This window comes from Phocoena sinus, chromosome 8 (assembly GCF_008692025.1).
Source record: "Phocoena sinus isolate mPhoSin1 chromosome 8, mPhoSin1.pri, whole genome shotgun sequence".
Lineage (NCBI taxonomy): Eukaryota > Metazoa > Chordata > Mammalia > Artiodactyla > Phocoenidae > Phocoena > Phocoena sinus.
Genome location: NC_045770.1, coordinates 104,192,293 through 104,213,604, shown reverse-complemented (window position 1 = coordinate 104,213,604; position 21,312 = coordinate 104,192,293). Strand labels below are relative to the sequence as shown.

At 51.4% G+C, this 21,312-nt stretch overlaps 2 protein-coding genes across 10 annotated transcripts in view; both read right to left on the bottom strand.

The window, feature by feature from the left end:
* Positions 1–8,174, bottom strand: part of DPP3 (dipeptidyl peptidase 3) — a 34,764-nt gene extending 26,590 nt beyond the window's left edge. Inside the window, exons 1-2 of one of the 5 annotated variants that reach the window (XM_032642059.1) lie at positions 8,076–8,174; positions 6,604–6,878 (exon numbers count right to left, since the gene is read on the bottom strand). In XM_032642059.1, the coding sequence (XP_032497950.1) occupies positions 6,604–6,873 (270 nt within the window). In that variant the 5' untranslated portion in view covers positions 6,874–6,878; positions 8,076–8,174. Of the gene's footprint in view, positions 1–6,603; positions 6,882–8,070 lie in introns of all 5 variants that reach the window. The other 4 variants (XM_032642060.1, XM_032642064.1, XM_032642062.1 and 1 more) reach the window with 4 other exon arrangements.
* Positions 8,175–11,857: 3,683 nt separating this feature from the next.
* Positions 11,858–20,752, bottom strand: PELI3 (pellino E3 ubiquitin protein ligase family member 3). Of its 5 annotated transcripts, XM_032642073.1 has the most exons (8): positions 20,611–20,752; positions 19,316–19,468; positions 18,704–18,775; positions 16,475–16,604; positions 15,778–15,879; positions 14,786–14,980; positions 14,280–14,468; positions 11,861–12,873 (listed from the first exon to the last, which is right to left on the bottom strand). In XM_032642073.1, the coding sequence occupies exons 2-8, from the start codon at positions 19,465–19,467 to the stop codon at positions 12,304–12,306; spliced, it is 1,410 nt and encodes a 469-aa protein (XP_032497964.1). In that variant the 5' UTR covers position 19,468; positions 20,611–20,752; the 3' UTR covers positions 11,861–12,303. The 5 variants fall into 5 exon arrangements, with proteins under 5 accessions (XP_032497965.1, XP_032497964.1, XP_032497968.1 ...); XM_032642074.1 differs by lacking the exon at positions 18,704–18,775 and having other exon boundaries at positions 11,858–12,873; XM_032642077.1 differs by lacking the exons at positions 18,704–18,775; positions 19,316–19,468 and having other exon boundaries at positions 11,867–12,873.
* Between the last annotated feature and the right edge of the window lie 560 nt (positions 20,753–21,312).

The window sequence follows — 21,312 nt, the reverse complement described above, 5'->3', positions numbered from 1 at the left end:
GTTTATCAATTATTTCTTTCATGGATCATACTTGGTGTTGTATCTAAAAAGTCACCTGCATACCCAAGGTCATCTAGATTTTCTCCTATGTTATCTTCTGGGAGTTTTATAGTTTTGTATTTAAATTTAAGGCTGTGATTCATTTTGAGTTAATTTTTGTGAAGGATGTAAGGTCTGTGTCTAGATTCTTTTTTTTTTTTTAACATATGGATGCCCAGTTGTTCTAGCACCATCTACTGAAAAGACTATTTTTATTTCATTGTATTGCCTTTGCTCTTTGTCAAAGATTTGTTGACTATATTTATGGGGGTCTATTTCTGGGCTCTCTACTCTACTGCACTGATCTATTAGTCTATTATTTTGCCAACAGAACACTGTCTTTTTTTTTAAATTAATTTATTTTTATTTTTGGCTGCATTGGGCCTTTATTGCTGCACGCAGGCTTCCTCTAGTTGCGGCGAGTGGGGGCTACTCTTCATTGTGGTGTGTGGGCTTCTCACCACAGTGGCTTCTCTTGTTGCGGAGCACGGGCTCTAGGCACATGGGCTTCAGTAGTTGTGGCACGCAGGCTCAGTAGTTGTGGCCCACAGGCTCTAGAGCACAGGCTCAGAAGTTGTGGTGCACGGGCTTAGTTGCTCCACAGCACGTGGGATCTTCCAGGACCAGGGCTTGAACCTGTGTCCCCTACATCGGCAGGCGGATTCTTAACCACTGCGCCACCAGGGAAGCCCCAGAACACTGTCTTGATTACTGTAACTTTATAGTAAGTCTTGAACTAGAGTACTATCAGTCCTCCAACTTTGTTCTTCTGCTTCATTATTGTGTTGGCTATTCTGAGTCTTTTGCCTCGCCATATTAACTTTAGAATCAGTTTGCCGGTATCCACGAAACAACTTGCTGGGATTCTGACTGGGATTGCATTGAATTTATAGATCAAGTTGGGAAGGAGTGACATCTTGACAATATTGAATCTTTCTATGCACAAACATGGAATTTCTCTCCATTTATTTAGTTCTTCTTTGATATTTTTCATCAGAGTTTTGTAGTTTTCCTCATATAAGTCTTGCACACATTTTGTTGGATTTACGACTAAGTATTTCAACATTTTTGAGTGCTATTGTAAATGGAATTGTTTTAAATTTCAAATTCTACTTGTTCATTGCTGGAATATAGGAAAGCAATTGGCTCTTGTGTATTAACTTTGCATCCTACAAACTTGCTATAATCACTTATGAGTTCTAAGAGTTTTGGGTTGATTCTTTCAGATTTTCTACATAGATAATCATGTCATCTGTGAACAAAGACAGTATTATGTCTTCCTTCACAATCTGTGTACCTGTTATTTCTTTTTCTTGTCTTATTGCATTAGCTAGGACTTCCAGTACAATGTTGGAAAGTAGTGGTGAGAGGGGACATCCTTGCCTTATTCCTGATGTTAGTGGGAAAGTTTTTCACCACCAAATATGATGTTAGCTGTAAGATTTCTGGTTTTCTGACAGTTTTTATCATGAATAGGTGTTGGATTTTGCCAAATGCTTCTTCTGCATCTATTGATATGATCGTGTGATTCTCCTTCTCTAGCCTGTTGATGTGATGATTTACATTTATTGATTTCTGAATGTTGAACCAGATTGGCAGGATAAATCCTACTTGGTCATGGTACATGATTCTTTTTATATGTTGTTGGATTCAATTTACTAACATTTTATTGAGGATTTTTGCATCTATGCTCATGAGACATATTGGTCTGTAGTTTTCTTTTCTTTCATTGTAATTTTTGTCTGATTTTGGTTTTAGGGTAATACTGGCCTCACAGAATGAGTTAGAAATTATTCCCTCTGCTTTTCTCTTCTGAAAGAGATTGTAGAGAACTGGTATGTTTAGTACCAATTAAGTTAGTACTACTAACTTAAATGTTTAGTAGTGAACCTATATTGGCTTGATGCTTTCTGTTTTAGAAGGTTGTTTATTAATTATTAATTCTATTTCTTTAATAGATATAGGCCTATGTAGATTATCTATTTCTTCCTGTGTGAGTTTTGGCAGATTATGTCTTTCAAAGAATTGGTCCATTTCATACAGGTTATCAAATTTGTGGGCACAAAATTTTTCATAGTATTCCTTGATTATCATTTGAATGCCCATGGATCTGTAGTGATGTCCCTTCTTTCATTTCTGATATTAGCAGTTTGCGACCTCTCACTTTTTTTCTTAGTTAACCTGGCTAGAGGTTTATCGATTGCTATGATCTGCATGTTTGTGTCCCTCCAAAATCAGTATGTTGAAACCTAACCTCCAAGGCCATGGTATTAGGAGATGGGGCCTTTGGGAGGAGATTAGATCATGAGGGAATAGCCCTCCTCATTGAGATTAGTGCCCCTACAAAAGAGATCCCAGAAAGCCAGCTCAAATAATCCATCATGTGAAATCACAGTGAGAAGTCAGCAGTCTGCAACCCAGAAGAGGGCTTTCACCAGAACTCAACCATGCTGGCACCTGTCTTCCATTGTTTTTCTGCCTTCTGTGGTTTTAACTGAGCGTTTTATATGATTCCATTTTCTCTTTCTTAGCATATCAGTTGTACTTCTTTTTCTAGTTTTTTCAGTGGTTGAGTTTGCAATATACATTTACAACTAATTCAAGTTCACTTCATGGGCAGTTTGAGTATCTTATAACAAAAGGATCCTAATTCTTGCCTCCTCTCCCTCATATCACTTCTGTCATTCATTTCACTTCTACATAAGCATACATAAGCATATACATACATGTACACATAAGCACACATAGTTGGATATGTTGCTGCTATTATTATTTTGGACAAACTGTTATCTCTGAGATCAATTAAGAATAAGAAAAATAAAAGTTTTTATTTTACCTTCACTTATTCCTTCTCCAGTGCCTTTCCTTTTTTTACTGTACATCTGAGTTTCTGACCTATATCATTTTCCTTCTCTCTAAAGAACTTTTATCATTTCCTGCAAAGCAGATCTATTGGCAACACATTCCCTCAATTTTTGTTTGTCTGAGAAAGTCTTTATTTCCACTTCACTTTTGAAGGATAATTTCACAGGGTACAGAATTCTAGGTTGGTGGCTTTTTATCTCAACACTAAATATTTCAGCCCACTCTTCTTGCTTGCGTGATTTCTGAAAGGTCTGATGTAATTCTTCTCTTTGTTCCTCTGTAGATAATTTTTCCTTCTGGGTTCTTTCAGGACTTTTTCTTTCTCTTTGATTTTCTGTAGTTTAAACATGATATGCCTACATGTAGGTTTTGTTTGTTTTTCTTTTTTGTTTTGCACTTACTATCCTACTTGGTGTTCTCTGAACTTCCTGGATCTGTGGTTTGGTATCTGACATCAATTTGGGGAAATTCTCAGTCATTATTATTTCAGATATTTCTTCTATTTCTTTCTTTCTTCTTCTGGTTTTACCACTATATATATGTTACACTGCTTATAGTTGTCCCAGTTCTTAGATATCTTATTGTGTTTTCTTCAGTCTTTTTTTCTCTTTGCTTTTCAGTCGGAGGTTTTTATTGAGATACCCTCAAGCTCAGAGATTCTTTCCTCTGCTATGTCAAGTCTACTAATAAGCCCACCAAATGTGTCCTTCACTTCTATTAGTGTTTTTTTGATCTCTACCACTTTTTGGATCTTTGTTGGAATTTCCATCTCTCTGCCTACATTGCCCATCTGTTCTTTTTTTTTTAATTGAAGTATAGTTAATTTACAATATTGTGCTAGTTTCAAGTATACAGCAAAGTGATTCAGATATATATATGTATATATCTATATGTATATATCTATATATGGTTGTTGTTTTTTTTTTTTGCGGTACGTGGGCCTCTCACTGCTGTGGCCTCTCCCGTCACGCAGCACAGGCTCCGGATGCGCAGGCTCAGCGGCCATGGCTCACGGGCCCAGCCACTCCGCGGCATGTGGGATCTTCCCAGACCGGGGCACAAACCGTGTCCCCTGCATCGGCAGGTGGACTCTCAACCACTGCGCCACCAGGGAAGCCCTATATATGTATTCTTGTTCAGATTCTTTTCTATTATAGGTTATTACAAGATACTGAGTATAGTTCCCTGTGCTATACAATAGGTCCTTGTTGTTTACCTATTTTATATATAGTAGTGTATATATGTTAATCCCAAACTGCCCATCTGTTCTTGCATGCTGTTTACTTTATCCATTAGCACCCTTAGAATATTAGTCATAGTTGTTTTAATTCCTGGTCTGATAAGTCCAACACCCCTGCCATATCTGAGTCTGGTTCTGACACTTGCTCTGTCTCTTCAAGCTGTGTTTTTTGCCTTTAAGAATGTTTTGGAATTTTTTTCTTGATAGCCAGACATGATGTGCTAGGTAAAAGGAACTGTCATAAATAGGCCTTTATTAAGGTGATGGTAAGGTGTGGGGGCAGGAGAAGCATTCTAGAATCCCATGATTAGGTCTCAGTCCTTTAGTGTGCCTTTGCTGCTGGACTATGAACTTCACATGTGCTTCTCAGTCCCATGTTCCCACCACTCCTCTTAGGTGGGACAGATGGTCAGAGCTATGGAGCTGGGTATTTCCCTTCTTCCAGATCAGTTAGGCTCTGATAAAACCCTAGCCGGTTTGGTTCTGATTAAACAGTTTTTCCTGAGGGCAGACTGTGTTAAGAAGAACAGAATGTTCTAGCATATTTCAAAAATGGTTCCTTTTCCTCTCCTCCTGTGAGGAGCATGAGGGACTTTTTCTCTGAAATTCATTATGAGAACCAGGTCAAGCTCCTGGACGTAAAATCCCCCAAACTGTGGGCCCCCCTTATGACTGGGTCCCCTTGGAGTTTTTAACTCTTAGAATTGTCCACATTGAGCCTCCAGCAATTCATCAGTTACAGTTCAGGTTTTCCTACCCCAGCACTGGTTCTGTGGAGGTTTCTGCTCATGAATTTTTGCTCTGGTAAGTTGTGATTCTCTGTACCTGCCTGTCTGTCTCTCCAATTTTGGGGGCAGCAGTTTGCCCTGTTACCTCACTTCTCTTAAGGACCTAAGAAGAGTTGTTGATTTTTCAATTTCTTCAGCTTTTTATTTGTTGTTAGAACAGATGGGCAACATCTAAGTTCCTTACATGCCAGACCAGACTGGGAGTCAAGGTGTTTTTTTTTTCTTCATTTAAGCCAATTTGAGGTGGGTTTCTGTTACTTACAAACGAAAGAATCCCACTGAAAATAATGAATACTCGAGTAGTACTTTTCCATTAGTAAGCACTTCCCCAGCCATTAGCTCTTTTTTTTTTTTTTTTTTTGCGGTACGCAGGCCTCTCACTGCTGTGGCCTCTCCCGTTGCGGAGCACAGGCTCCGGACACGCAGGCTCAGCGGCCATGGCTCACGGGCCCAGCCGCTCCACGGCATGTGGGATCCTCCCGGACCGGGTCATGAACCCGTGTCCCCTGCACTGGCAGGTGGACTCTCAACCACTGCGCCACCAGGGAAGCCCTATTAGCTCTTTTAATGAGTAAATCAAGGCCTAGAGACGGGATGTGATTACTCAAAGTTCAAAAAAACGTAGAAGAAACAGCCTGGGCCTCAGCGTAGAGATAAGCAATCCAATCCCTTTATTTTACATATAGAAAGACAGACCATATCCTCATACATTCTTGGTGAAGCTTTTTCAGATGATGATTTAACAGCACCAGTCAATTGCCGATGTACAGAGCCTTTGACCCAGCAATTCTACGTCTACAAATAGATCCTACTCACACATGTGCATAAGTATGCTCACCGTGGTATTGTTTGTAAGAAGAGTAGAGAAAAACCTAAATGTCCATCAATAAAGAAAAGATTAAATTGATTATCGCGCACATGGCTGTGGAATGCTTCACAGCCAATAAAAAAGAATGAGGTGGATTTATATGTACCCCATGTAAGTTCTCCAAGACGTGGTGTTCACTGAAAAAAGCAGAACTCATAGGAATACATAGAATGTGATCTCATATGTAAAAGAGAAAATAAGGGACTAATACATGTGCATATGCACATGTACAGGTATGCAATACAGGCAGAGGACTGAAAAGGTTATATATCCCACCATCTTCAGTGGTTACCTCTGGGGAGGTCACTGAGAACAAATGATCTTTTTGTTTTGTTTTGTGTCTTTCTGCATTTCTGTAATGCATTAAGAATGCATTAATGTATTCCTTGGCCAACAGACCCACAGACAGACAAAAACAAGGGGACAGGCAGAACATTCTGCCCAGGGACACACAACACGGTAGAGGAAGATATGGTCAGAACACAGACCTCCTGATTCCTACACTGGACTCATTCCTCTACCGCCTCCGAATCTCCACAGCTGTTTCCTTTACTCCACAGCCCTTGTTATAATCACAGCAGCCACCACTTATCTTGGCATCAGGTTGCTACAACCCTAAGAGGTACAGACTATCCTCACGCATATCTTGCAGATGAGAAGACTGAAGCTCCAGGAGGGGATGTCCCTGTGTTTGAAACCTTTCGTCTAATGCAAAGAGACAGAAATTCTTTTGTACCCCTGCTTCCTGGCCCCTCACACCCAGAAGCCACTCAGGAAATGCAGGTTGGCCTGAGAGAACTGACCTGATATTCCTCTTCGGTAAGGCCCTCAGCCAGGGCATGCTGGCGCAGCTGGTCGGGGTCCTGCGCACGGAAGAGGCGGCTGAGCAAGGCATAGATGTAGGGGGCCTCAGGGGAGGTCTGCAGCAGCACGGCCAGGCCTCCATACCAGGCAGCCCGTGACAGGTGGTGGGCATAGAGGCGCTCTGTGGGTAACAGCAGGCGGAAGGCCTCGCGGCAGTCCAGGCTAGACACGCCGATGTCATTGGGGAGGATGTACTGGGTGTCCGCCATGGGCCCTGCTGAGAACCATCACCATGATCACAGCCATCATTTATCGCACGCCAACTGCACACCTGACTCTGCACTCTCACAGTCTGATTTAATCCTCTCCAAAGTCCATGAGGAAGGGAATACCACTGTACCCATGCACCAGATATGCTAACTGAGGCTCAGCGACGGTTAGGTGATTCACCCAAGGAGATTACAAAATATTCTGGTAGGCAATGTTTGGCCCATGGCCTCTCAAACTTAAAGACTGAATCCAACTACCTAGTATTACAGTTGGTGAAACATGTCCAGAGAGGCTAGAGCTTAGAGCTTTGCCTAATAACACAGGGGAGAGGTCAGAAGCAGAGATCTGCATCTCTGGACTCCCAGCCCCAGGCCTCACTCCTCCCCTCCTCCTTCTCTGACCTCCTAGCCTCCTCCTTCAGAATCATCCTGCAGGTTCTTCAATTCTGCCCACCACTGTGCTCATAAGGACAAAGTCCCAGTTGGAAGACCCAGGTTCCACTCCTGGCTCAGCCCCAGACTCCTAATATCAAGTCAATTGTTTTACTTTTCTGCCCCTCCATTACAGCCTCTGTAAGATGAGATTGATAGTAACCCCAGCCTCACCAGGTGGGTATGCAAATTAGATGAGGTCACGAGGTCACAAGGTCACCCCAATCGAATGGAATGTACCTACAGCAGTAAATGATTTTCCCTGAACTCTTCCTCTCTCACTGATCCCAGGATCTGTCCCATCCTCATCTCTCTGCCTTTTCTTCGGTCCTCCGTCCTCCTGTCCTCTCCCTGTACTGGGCCAGGGGAGCTACCCTAGCTACAGAAATTCAGAGTTGGGAGAAAACTCATTTTGCTGTTAGGGAGATTGAGGCCAAGCAACTTACCGAAGGTCTCACTGCCCTGTTGGGATCCGGGTGTCTCCCAACCCAGAGTATACTCCACAAAGCCCTCTCTTACTAGGAATGAGTTTCCAACCTCCCCCGCCCCTCCCGGTGCTGCTCCCCAATAGCACAATCCCCTGGGTTCTAAAAGGAGTGTTAACCCTTTGCTGCCTGGAGCATTCCTTGGCCTCGGGGCTGCGATGAATTTGGCAGGGGTACGGGATGGGGGGCAGAAAGAGAATGATCTTGCGCTCGGCCCAGACTCGCCCTGTCCCCCGAGGATGACACATTGTGACCCCGAAACCCGGGCGCCGCGCCTCACCTCACCTGCAGCAGCTGCTCCGATCGCAAACTCACTTCCTGCTTCCGGCTCCCCCCATTCATTGGGGCTCCGCGAACTCCGCCCCCACCAGCCAATTGCCGGGCCTCGGGGCCCGGACGGGCATCGCCTTCAGCCAATAGGCGCACAGAGGCGAGCTTCGCCGGCTTGCCGGCTCCCCGCCCCAGGCACCACGGCGTCGTAAGCAGAACGGCCCCTGTGTCCTTGGCCTCTTGTCGGCAGGTGGCGACCGCGCGGGGGTCAAGAACCTCAGTGCCCTGGCCGGTGGCGGCCTAGTTCCGGCAGACGGGGCTGACAAGGGACCCCGAGTCCAGGCGGGGCGGCGTAGCTGTCGCGGACAGAGCACCAGGGATTTCCCCCCCCACAGTCCTGACCTCCGCTCTCCTTTGGGGTTTTTCCCAGTCCCCCGAGCTCAGTTTTGTATGGGGAAACCTGCACCGTGGGAGTGATGTGGTCCTTCCTCGGTGGAGTCGAGGGCCAGGGGCCGGAGACTCTTCCAAGACTGCAAAACCCTTCGCGCAGGGAATCGAGGCTACAGGTGAGCGGGCTCCTGCCAGGGCTGACATGGTCCTACCGTGTGGGGGGCGCGGAGAAACGCCCCCAAGTACTTCCCTGCACCGCTACCGACTTACCGTGGGCCTGATGGGGGTTGCAGCTGAGTATCTTCGAGCCTCAGTTTCCTCAGCACAAAGGGGCGAGGGGCCTGGCAGTTCCCTGGTGCTTGCCGGGTGCCTGACGGATGAGAAAGCCGCCTGTGACCCCAAAAGGCTGCCCAGGGCAGAGCCGAGCCTTGGATGTCTGGAGAGACTCACAAGGAGGATGGCCTGGGCGGGGAATGGCATGTGGAAGGGCCAAGCGCCCAGGCTGGGCGAAGTGGGGAACATGGTGAGGGTCCCAAGTCAGAGGTGGGGCAGAGCCAGGCCATCTACGGTCCAGTCAGGCCTCCCCTGCCTACTGGCTGTGTGTCCTTGAGTGGGACACTTTACCTCTCTGAGTCTTGGCTTCCTCAGCCAGAGAACCAGGCTAAAAATCGTCTTTACTCAGAGGGATGTTGTAGGCTTGAGTGAAGTGTTGACAGGGTAGTGCTGCCCCCTAGTGTTGTGCAGAGAGGGGTGGAAGAGAGGGGATACCTTTCTTGCCAGCCTTGGCCACACCTGTGTCTCAGCCCAGAGCAGCAGCTACCCAGCAGTGGCACCAGTTTCTCATTCACAAAAAGTGCCCAAGGCCCTGATTGGCACAGTGGTGCGAACTGTTGACTCTGATGGTGATTTTCATTGTAGGGAGGAGCTCAATAAATTGGTCTGTGTCCTTAGAAAATCACTCTTCTTCCCTGTGCCTCGATTTTCATTGTCTTTAACATGCGTGGAAAGTCTTCCTTGACTTGGGAGAGGTTGAAATGTACACAGATAAAGAAGGAAGTGCCTTCCATGGACACCAGTGGGCAGCTCAGGCCAAGGAAAGATCCCAGTACTCCTGGGAAACCCCCAACCAAGCTGCATTTTTATCTTCACAGCTAATATGGGCACTTCCTGAAGGTCTGTGCTAGCAGCTTGACATGGAGGATCCCATTTAATTCTTGCAGAAACCCTGAGATAGGATGTCATTTTACCTGTTGCACATATGGGGAAATGGAGGCTGATGGATTCATTGACTTCCCTAAGGCCACCCAGGAAGTCCTCAGGTGTCCCTGAACTGGGGTCTAGCCTTCCACCACATTGTCCCCTCCACCTGTCCCAACACACACACACACACACACAGTATCACATGCAGCATTCTAATCCCTGGAGTCATGACCATCCCCAGCCTTGGCTCTTGCCCATGGGAATGAAGGAGAAGGTGAGGAAGTAATATTAAGTACATACTATGTTACAGGTGTCCTCCATACATTCACAACCACCTGGCAGCATAGGGACTGTTATTCCATTTAACAGCTAAGGAGACTGAGGCTCCAAGAGTTGGAAAGGGGTAGAGCTGAACCAAGACCAGGGCTGTCTGACCCCCTCCACCAACACCTCTGAGTTCTCCCTCGTGTGGCACCTGTGCCTTTTGCTTACCTCTCCTCCTAGAGAGTCTGAGGTTCCCTGATGGCATGGGAGTGTTCCCCCGTCTGGTTCTCAAAAGAGTGAGAAGAGAGGAACTGGAAAGAGTTGGATTCTTACTGCCCTGGCTGTGTGTGTGTGTGGTGTGTGGTGTGTGGTGTGTGTGTGTGTGTGTGTGTGTGTGTGTGTGTGTGTGTGTGTAGGAGTTGCAATGCTCCCAAGTCCACCCCAGCATCCCCATCTGGGCTCCCCCTCTGTGACAGTGTGATGCTCTAGAAGCAAGAGTCTGATCACCTCCTCTCACCACCAGCAAGTGCCCTCTCTCCTCTCAACAGTCCCCGGTCTGGTCTCTGTGGCTCCAGCCCACCGTGTGGATTAGGGCAGGTCCCTCCCCTTGGAATCTGTACTCCCTAAGGCTCTGTCTTCCACTGGGGATGATGCCCAGGTCAGGCTGGTACTCAGAGCCTCTTCTTCAGATTTTTATATTTCCAGAACCTCCATCTACCTGTCTTTCCAACTTGTTTGCCCCAGGAAAGCTCTGGAGCAATCCCAGCAGCACCCCGAGCTTGCCTTGGCTCTCAGGAAGAGGCGACACTTAGCCAAGATGAATAGGGATCCAGTTCAGACTTGGCCTCTATGGCAACCAAGGCCCACCAGACCCCAGCCCAACATTCCCAGCCCTCATTCCTCTTTTCTGCCTCCTCCACACCCACCTCATTGGTCATCAAGCATTTTCCCTGCCACACCTTTGCCCATGCTGTTCCCCTTACCTGGGTTGCCCTCCAGACCCCTCCCATCCCTGTCCAAGGAAAGCAGCCCAGTGTGATGGAGGAGAGGGCAAGCTCTGAGGCTAGGCAGTCAGCTGTGGATTCGAATCTGACTTGGCCACTTTCCAGCTGTGTGACTTGGAGCATGTGTTTTAATCTCCCTGTAAACAGAAATGGTAACGCCTCCCTGCCTGGGTTACTGGGAGGATTAAATAATAAAAGCTCTGAGAAGCAGAGCCTGGTGCCTGGCGAGTGCTCAATGAACACAGTTATTATTACCATTAGCGCAGTGCAGGGCGCACAGTGGGCATTCGGTGATGGTAGCCCTTGTGTCACAGCCCACACTCTGGAACCACGAGTCCTCTCCCCGCCCCCCCGCCCCTGCTCAACTCCTGACTGTCCAGAAATGAGAATCGGAACTTTCACCCAGCATCTTCCCTGTCAGCATGGCGCCAGCATCTCGTTCCAGCCACCTTTCTGCCCCCTGAAGCCCATGCTACAGCCACTCTGAACCTCTCACTCAGTTCCCTGCATACTTACACCTGAGCCTGTGCTCGGCCTCCCATCTGCCTTAAGTACCCCCCACCACTTCCTGTGGATCCTTCCTGTGGGGATTCCCAGCAGTCCAACAAGGCGGAGCCCTTATGCGCCTCCTCAGTGAAGCCTCTCTCACTCCTCACTTTTCTACCCTCCAGTGAGACCAGCTTCACAGCTCCTGGTGATTCTCTGATCCCAGCACACAGGAAGCCATGCTGTCCTTCAGTAATTTGTCTGTCATCCACTAGACTGTGAACTCTACCAGGCAGGGAACCAGGTCTGACTGTCTCTGTGTCCCCAGATCCCACTTGGCAAGGAGTCCTGCCCACAGTGGGTATCCACAGATGTCGGTCCCAGCCTGCTGCCCACCCGGCACTCCCTTAGGGGCTGGAGGCGTTGCACACATGCAGGACACGAGGGATTTGTGAGGGCAGCTGAGCAGCAAGGTTTATAGAGGAACCCAAGGCAGCAGCAGGGTGATTATCTGGAACTGGGTCGGCAGGCTCAGGGCACAGCCAGCCTAAGCTGGGGGTCAGGGGCCCATGGCCCCTTCATTCCCCCAGGGGCACAGTGTAGGTGGCATGATGTGGGATGCCCCAGGAAGGGCCAGGGCGTAGGGGTGAGCCTCCCTCCATCAGCCCGGGACAGAGCTGGTGCTGAGGGCCCCATCATTCTGACCAAGGTAGGGGTCCCAGAGACCCCCCCTTTGGAGCCAGAGTTAAGAGGGGAAGGGCACCATCCATCCAACCCGTCCATCTGGTGTGGCGATGTGCCAGAAGGTAGAGTCCCACATGCAGAGCTCCCTCTGGGCTGCAGGAGGTGGGGGACCTGGGTGGGCAGGCGGGCGCGGCAGCAGGGGGCCCCCAGGGAGCCTAGTCCAGCGGCCCCTGGAAAATGAGGCGGACACAGCCATGCTCGCCGGTGAGCCAGGCCCCGCAAAAGGGACAAGCAGCGTGGAAAGCGTGGGTGCCATGGGGCAGTGGCGTCTGAGCCCAGTAGCGGGCAGTCTTCTCAGAGCAGACGTGGCCACAAGGTGCGAAGGCGTGGCTGGGTGGCCCGGGGTCCAGGCAGAGGCCGGCCTCCTGGCCGAGCCACAGGGGCACGTAGGGCCCCACGAGGCGGCAGAGAGGACACTCGCGCTCCTGGGGGCCCCGCTCGCGTCGGCAGCCCCAGCCGTGATAGCCGTGGACGTGGCCACAGCGGACATAGACCCAGGGCTGCTGCTTGTCAGGTGCCGTGCGGCCACGGGCCGGGCTGGGGAAGGCGAGGGTGCTGAGGCCCACGGGACACTGGGGCCGCGCTGCATTCGCCTCCTGCCTCTGGGCCTCCAGCTGCTTCAGCGTGGGCGCCCGCAGCAGCCCCGCCGGCGTGCGCCACAGCAGCGTAGCTCCACACAGGTCAATGAGGGAGCCGTCCTGCAGCACGTTGGACTCGTTTTCCACCTGCAAGGGCAGCAGAAGAGCCTTATTGCCCAAGAGGCTCCTGAACCCCCTGCCACTGGGCCGCCGTGACCCCAGTCAAGCCACCCATCCATCCCACTGAACCTCCCTAGAGAGAGCACTCTGGACCCGTGGGGCTGGCTGGGGCAGAGGAGGGGGTTGGACTGGGGCAGAGGAGGGGGGAGGGTGGGGGCAGAGCAGCAGAAAAGACTGAGAAGCCACATGGGAGGGGAGGCAAGTGGTCCCAGGCAGGCACTGTCCGAAAAAACAGCAACAACAAAAAACACCCAGGCAGGCACCATTCCTTACACTCAGTAAAACGTGGGCCTTGGTCACCTCATCTGTCAAATCAGAAGGCCTGGACCAAAATGGGAATTTTCTAAAACATTTTCCCAGGCTCTCCCCTAATGGCAGAGGCCAGAAACTCCTCTGTCCAAAACACTGGGGACTTAGCCCAAAGCAGGGGTCCTAAGGGCTGAGGTTAAAAGCAAGGACTCTAGCACTAGATTGTCGGGGTGTGAATGCTGGCCTCAGCATTGACTAACTCTGTGTCCCTGGTCAAGTAACTTATCCTCTCTGTGTCTTAATTTCCTTATCCTCAAGATGGATTTTACTTCCCTGTATAGCAAGTGGTTTTCATGAATCAATGTAAACACTTGGAACAGTGCCCAGAACATAGTAGGTGCTCAATAAGTGTGTCCTAGTGAAACGTTCAAAAGCATAATTTTAAAAAGTAATGTTTCCCCAGATCTTCCAATAGAATTGATGCTCTGGAAAGATAAGCCATGCTTTTCCTCGAGGTTTGGCATCTCCTTGCCCGAGGTGCTCATACCTAGGAAAAGCTCTGCGTGGCCCATTTGAGGATCTTTGCCACATGACATTGGGCAAAGCCCCTATGTCTCTCTAGGACTCTCCCAACCCCTAACATTAGTTCTCTGGTCTGTACCACATGGAGCGTTCACTGTCACCTGTGTCAGAACTACTCCAAGGCCCTTTCCTGCTGGGAGAGAATAAAGCTGAACCCGTGTGAACGTGACAGACATGTTACAAACTGCCAACACTTCAGGCTACAAACTGCTCTCACACAGGCCAAGTGTCATCCTCATAGGAGGGTGTGAAGTTTTCAGCTGCTGGCATCCTCAAAGCCACTTGGTACTGCACGGTGTGTTTGTGTGGGTGCCACTTCACATCACCCCAGGGACCTCCGGCAGTATGTGGGCTACACTTGGAGATGCTGGTCTGTTCCCCTCTGTGGTGCAAGTGGCACGTGCCCCCAGATGGACCCTGTTGGGGATCCCTTGTGCAGCAGGACTGGAGATCATCTGTCCTGGCTTGGGAAGGGGGAAGGGGAGATTGGGAGGACCCAGGAAGGATGAGGGGGTGGGGAGGAGGGTGGACAGGCCACCTACCAGCTTCCCCCGCTGCTGTGCCGAGCGGCTGTCCCTCAGAGTATATACATTCCCACAGACCGAGATCTCCCGCCAGACACCCGGGGCCGAGTCCTCAGAGAAGCCGCCTGCTGGGTGCATCACCAGGACCCCGTTGGTGGTTAAGCCGTCCATCAGGCCGTCAGGGGTCCGCCATTTGGCTGCCCGCTCCTGGGACCACACGTGGGATCAGATCACATCCCCGAGTGGCCCCCAGCAGGCTGCGAGCCAGGAGTGCTGCCCCTCTACCCTCGAGCTCAGAGGTGGCCCGGAGAGGACTAGAATTGGCGCTGCGTGACCTTGGGCGTCACCTGACCTCTCTGAGCCTCGCTTTGCTCATTTGTTAAGTGGGGTTGCTAATCCCCGCATAGGTCATGGTTATGATTACTGCAGGCTGGTCCATCACCCCAGGATGCTGCCCCTCCCCAGCCTACCCCTCGGCTCACTCTCAGATGTAGTGCTGGTCCCTGCCCGGGGGGCTCACTCACTCCAAGGAAAATGTTGCTGGAGGCATCAAAGCCAGCGGCATAGATGCGGGCGGTATAGGGCGGCCGGCGGTCACAGAGGATGCGGCAGGCATAGCGGGAGATGGTGCTCTGGGCAGAGGGGCCCTCGGCAGCCCCTCCTCCAGGCGACGTGTCTGTTACCACAAAGTCGATCATGTTCTCCGTGGAGCGGCCAATCTGTGAGGGAGGGGAGGGCAGGCACAGGAATGCTGTGTGCACAGGTCAGTCCTGTGGGCTTCCCATCCCAGGGTTCCCAGCAGCTGCTCTGTGTGCAGGGTCACCAAACAAGGAGGGGACAGCACCATCCCAGCTCCCTGGGGGTCTCCACATCCAATCACTGGTGTCTGTGTTTCTCCTTCTCTGCCTCCCCCCCAGTTCCTGGAAGCACCCCACTCAATTAAAAACTAGCTGATTTGCGGATAGAACAGTGAAAGGGTAACTGACACCCATAGTCTGGGAATGTTCAAATGTTAGTAGAAAATAGTGAATTTTTGGTAAATATTTACTATATATCATGTTAAGCATTTCATGTGCAATATCTCAGTTAATCTTCCCAACGATGCCCTGGGGTGGGACTATAATGGGCCCCACTTTATAGATGAGGAAACCAAGGCCCAGAGAGGTTAAGCGACTCTTGCCCAAAGTCATCCAGCTACTAACTGACGGAGCTGGGAGCAGAAACCAGGCAGTGCGACTCTCACAACACACTCTGAACTCCTAAACTGTATGCCTCCCGCAGGTGGGAGTCCAGGCTTGGGTCTGAATCTTGATCCAGCCACTGACTTCCTGTGTGACTGGGAAGTCAACAACCCTCACTGGGGTGTCCTGCTTCCTCATCTGAAGAGTGATCCACTGCACTGAGGACACAAAGTACCTGCCCCGTGGCCACAAGCCATCCCCTGGAACACCTGCAGAGCTCAGTGTCCAGGCCTGGTGGTCCAGTGGCCAAGGCTTGTGGAGACGCCCGAGCATACCTGGAACATGTCTGTGTCACTGTCATGTGTGTACTCGACTATGACCGAGTGGCTCCGGGACAGTGTGTACGAGATGCTGTGCTGGCCACGGTTGCTCAGTGCCTGGTGACATAAAGGAGAAGTCACTTTCCCGGGCATGTGGCCAGGAGAAGGGTGAGCCTCTAAGCCAGAAGCTGGAGCCCAAGGCCCAGTGGTCACTCCTAGGGAAGGGGCGGCTCCACCCTTTGCAGAGGGTGTATTATGCAGTTGGCACTTTACACAGGTTACCTTGTTTGATCCCTAAAGCCACCCGAAGGAGGCATGGTTATCATTCCCGTTTTACAGTTGAGGGAACTGCAGCTCCAAGAGGAGAAGAAACTGGCCTAAGGTCTAACAGCTGAAAACAGCAGAGCCCGAATTCTAACCCAAACCCTCTGCAGCCAAAGGCCTTTCCTTTGTCATTGCTGTGTGACTGTCACATCCCCTCTCTGAGCCTTGGCCGCCTCTACAATGATGCTGACCACTTCCATCCAATGGATGGGGTCTGGTGGTCAAGGAAACACTTTGCAGACTGTAACACATGGCAAGGGATCTCCCACCAGCACCATTTCTCTGGGGCAGTGAGTGAAGACACAGTGGGCTCCCCTGCTCCAGCGGGGCTGTGGGCAGGTAGGACTGGGAAGACCAGCACCCAGGACTGCTAGGACAAGCTGCTTGCCTTGGACACAAGCGGTGTGGAGATGTGGTGCATGACGTCCGGCTTCACTCCATTGGCGTGTGGCCGGCGGTTCAGTGCCAGGCGGCTTCGGCGGCGGCCCTTGTCCCCACTTGCCAGACACCCATTGTAGCTGTGGATGTGAGGGATAAGAAGAAAGGGTTGCAGGGAGAGAGAGAGAAAGTGAGCCCCTGAGAGACTAGGAGAAACTGCCAACTTCTGGGCAGATCCTACCTTAATAAACAAGCCCTAGAACCACCCACAACTAGAAGACCCTACTCTATCCAATTGGTGCCTTCGGGGAGTGGGGTGGGGGTGAGAATATCCTCAAAAGGCCTTGCATCCAATTAACCAGTGTTTTCTGGACTCCTGAACCATGCCTGGCCAGGTGCCAGGTGCTGGCATGGTATAGTGACACACCACAGTCAGTTCTGTGCCCTAAGTTTTTCAAGGAACCCGGGTGCCACCTGCCATGATCCAGGCACAAGCCAAGTATGCCCCAGGCCCAGAGACAGGAGAAGGGAATTCTGGCCCCAGGATCAGGTTTCTAAGAGAGGGGACACCCATACTGGGCCTTGAAGAACTAGAAAGGATTCACCTTTAGCAAACTGTCATTAATTATATCACAAGTACTACCGGAAACCAGAATGAAAGAAAAAAAACAGACCCACAATGCCACTACCTCCATATCGCCAACACATCAAATTTCTACCTTCCTTTCCAGCTCTCGTCCGGAGGGAATGATTGTGGAAGGCAAAGATGGAGTGAGTCATAACCTTGATTGCTGCCATGTACCGGAGCCTCCCGTGTTCTTGGTGCTTCACATTATTAATTACCTAATGGAACGTGTGCAATGTCCTGCCAGGCAAGTATCTTTCTTCTCATTTTACGAATGAGGAAAATTGAGGCTCAGGGAGATAAAATGACTTGTCTGAGGTCCCAGGCTAGTCAGTGGGAAAAGTCTAGATGTGAACTCGGGTCTGTCTGACTCCAGCCTCTGCTGCGGACTTTCTGTAGGAGGGCTCACCCTGAGCAAAGGCCTTGAGGCTGGAAGGGTTTGGTGAGATCACAGAGTGATGATTTGGGTGGTAAAGTGCAGCAGGGGAAAATGAACTTGATGGGAGGGCCCTGAACACCAGGCTGAGGATTCCGGACTTTATTCCATAAGCAGTGGGGAGCCATGGAGGGTTGGCGGCAGGAAGTGAAAAGGATGAATAGCTGGCAAATACAGCTGAGGACCACTTGAATCAGAATCTTCCCCGGCCTCACACATGGAGATTCTGATTCTGTAGGTTTGGGATGGGCCTGTCAATGGGTATTTTCCAATGTGCTCGCCAGGTGGCTCTGATGTCCAGCCAGTGTGGGGCTTCACTGCCCTGCAGAGAACAAATGGCAGTCAAGAGGGCCTGTCCCCTTAGGTCTGAGCTCTCCCTCATCAGTGGCCTCACCCTCAGCTGCAATGCCAGCTCTTCCTTTGGGACATCGAGCAGCTGCTTTTTTTTTTTTTTTTTGAAAGTATGGAGTCCTAACCACTGGACCACCAGGGAATTCCGAAGCAGCTGCTTTTCTAATGCAAGCACCCCTGAGCGGGGCATCACTTTTGCCCTTGTAAGCTCTTCCCACATATGGGGGGGTGGGACAGTTCAGGACACAGGCTGGGGGCTCAGACTGGCCTGGCTTAAATCCTGGCTTTCCCACTTATCATATGACCTCTGTAAAATGGGGTTAATTTATCAGGACCTACCTCACAGGTTCATTGTGAGAACTAAAGGAGATAAAGCATTTAAAAATGCTTGGCACAGAGTTTGGCATATATATAGCAAGCCCTTGGTAAGTGTTAGCTATTATTATTATTATTACTGAAAAAAAAAGTACATGGCATGTACATGTCAACAAACAGTAGCCATTATTATTTCTAAATAATCATCACAATGATAACATAGCTTATCATATACTTTCTTCGGGGTAGAGAGAGAGGTCAAAAGGAGGTACAGTCAGGGGAGGAAGGAGAGGAATTTTTGCCTGGGGCAAGAGCTAGGTGGGTGGTGCAGAGATCCTGGTCAGGTGAACACCAGGAAGGGATGAGCTCTACTCAGCCACCAACTCATGTCTCTTCCTCTCTCCTGGCCTCAGTTTCCTCATCTGTAGCGTGAGGGTCAGCTGTAGCTTAGCAAAAGTTCACTAGACCTAGAGTAAAAAGCCCTGGGTCCAAATCCCAGCCCTGCCACTTACCAGCTCTGTGCCCTTGGGCCAGTCACTTCCCCTCTCTGAGCCTCGGTTTCCTCACCTCCTTCCTCACAGCATCTTTGTGAAGATTGAAATGAAATAATGTCCATGAAAGGGCTCGGCACAGGCCTGCCTCCCAGAACACTTGGTGTGTGCCAGGCACTGTCCTACGTGCTTTACAGAAATCACCTCATTCATTCCTTCCAACAACCCTCTGAGGTATTATTATTAGCATCCCTATTGGGAAATGGGAAAACAGAGGCACAGGGAAGTTAAGCAACTTGCAAGGCAGGATTTGAACCAAGCAGTCTTGCTGGAGAACCAGAGTTCTTCACCTCAGACTACACACACTAGGTGCTTTATGAAAGGCAGCTGGTGTTACTTTCTTCTGCTCAGAAACGTGGGTGGGCAGTTAGAGTTGTCTCAGTAATTTATGAAAAATGGGAAGATAAAATAATAATTATGAATTGAGGTGGGCTTGGTCAACTTTGTCTCTCAGCTGGGAAGGTGAGGAGGGACAAACAGCAGAAGGCCCTAAGTGGGGAGAGCCGGGGCCCTTGGTCTGGCTGTCCTGTGGGGTGCCTGGTGCCCCACCCCACCTGAACCAGGGAGGCTCACCCCAGAACGATGAGTTCACCATACTTGATGGGTTCCTCCCCTGGCTGTGCATCTTCACTGGGAGAAGAGAGGACACAAGAGCCCTGGTTCTCTGGGTGCTGGAGGTCTGAGGTTCGGGGGGAGCCCACTTCAGGGTTTCCTTCCAACACCATTCTGGGCAGAGTGGGAGAGGAGAAAAAGAGCTTTGCAGCCTCCCACCCCAGCCCCCTCAATGCCAGCTCCAGCCTGCTGCAGGCCACCTAGGCTAACAACAGAGTGACCTTTCACCCACTCTGTTGCTATGGCAACCACTTCACTTCAGCCTCCCCTAAACTGACAGGGTTGCTGGGATACCAGGGAAGGGAGATGGATGGGATGGAACCAAGAGGGTGGGGCTGCACAGAGGGTCAGAATATTTGGCAGGGGCAGAGGGATGGGCCAACTTGGGATGGCCAGAAGCTTCTTTTTGGCCAGGACCTCAGTCTGGGATTTGCTTGGAAGAAAGTCACCCCAGGAGTTGGGGGCCCTTACTGCTCATCCTTCACTCAGTTCCTGGGTTTGGCTCTCAGCCCCGGGACCTCTGAGTAACACTTCTGTCAGGTTTTTGGAATCTACCTGTCCATCTTAATCTTTCTGCCCCTTTGCCGGTCTAGGCCTCTGTCTGTCTGTCTGTTTTCTCAGTGACTCTCTGTCCCCGCCGCTGTCCTTTTCGCCATCTCTCTACCCACGCTCCTCCCCATCTCCGCCTGTCTGGCCACCTCTACCTCCCCATCCATCTGCCCCAGTCTCCCCATCTTGTCCTCGCCCTGCGGGCAGGCCTCTGGACCCCTCCCCGGTGCACCCCCCTCCCTCCCTCAGGTGTCAGTCTGCAGTCCCCGGGCCGCCCGGGTCTCTGGAGGCCTGTGGGGGCGGCGCTCCCCCCTCCCGCTCGGGCTGCAGCAGAGCCGGTCCCCGCAGGAAGCCTGTTTGGAAAATATCCCAGCGCAGGAGGGACTGCGCCGGGGCAGGCCGGCGCCCCGCGCCCGGGGCAGGCACAATGACAGCCCAGCACATACGCAGATACACACCCGGCTGCCCCTCCACACAAACACGCGCGCTCACACACACAGTCCAGCACAACCCGAGCCCCGCGGGCAGTGCCCGGACGGGCGCAGAGTCCACCCTCGACCCGCCACAGCAGGCGCGATCGCGCAAAGAGCCACAGGCGCCCGCCCTCAGACCAAGTACCCCTGCCACCCAGACACTCAAACACGCCCCCAGCGTCCGCTGGGGCCCGCCCGGCGAAGCCCCCGCCCCCTCCGCCCCGGCGGCCTCACCTGGCCAAGCTCCGGCCTCCGCTCGGCGCCTCTCCCTCCGCGCCTCCCTCTTGCTCGGCCCTGGGGCTGCCGCGGCGGGATGGGCCCGACCCGCGACGGCTCCGCGCTGCCTCGTCACGGAGACACCCGGAGCCGGGGGAGGGGTACGGGCGCCAACAGCCACGCTCCGCCCCCTGTCCTTATGCCCCGCCCCGTGTAAGCCCCGCCCCACTCAAGACTCCGCCCCTTGCGGCGAAGCTCTTCCCCAGTCGGCGGAGCCCCGCCCTTTCGCAGGAAACCACGCCCCTTATAGGGCCCCGCCTTCGGGCCCTTGGAAGCCCCGCCCACCACTCTATTTTAGGAACTCCCCCGCCCAACTTCGCCAGCTCTGGGACTCTTAGGTAGTCTACGAGACCCCTCCCCCAGTTCGGGCTCCCCTGACCCCGCCTTCATTTCTGGGGACTCCCGAGTTCTCCTTGAGACCCTGGCGCCCCCTCCCCCACCGCGGTCTGGGACCTTCCCACTAGGCTGGAGGCCCCTTTCCCCACCTTAGGCCAGGGATAGTCCACCTCCTGCCCGAGAACTCGCCTCCCAGATGGGGAAGCTGCGGAATTAGAGGAGAGAGGCAGGGGCGGGAAGGAGAGAGAAGGAAAATACTAGAGGAGGCGGAGGAGGGGGTGTGCGTCAGCAGGAAGGAGAGGAAAGCCGCCGCGTTTGACTCCA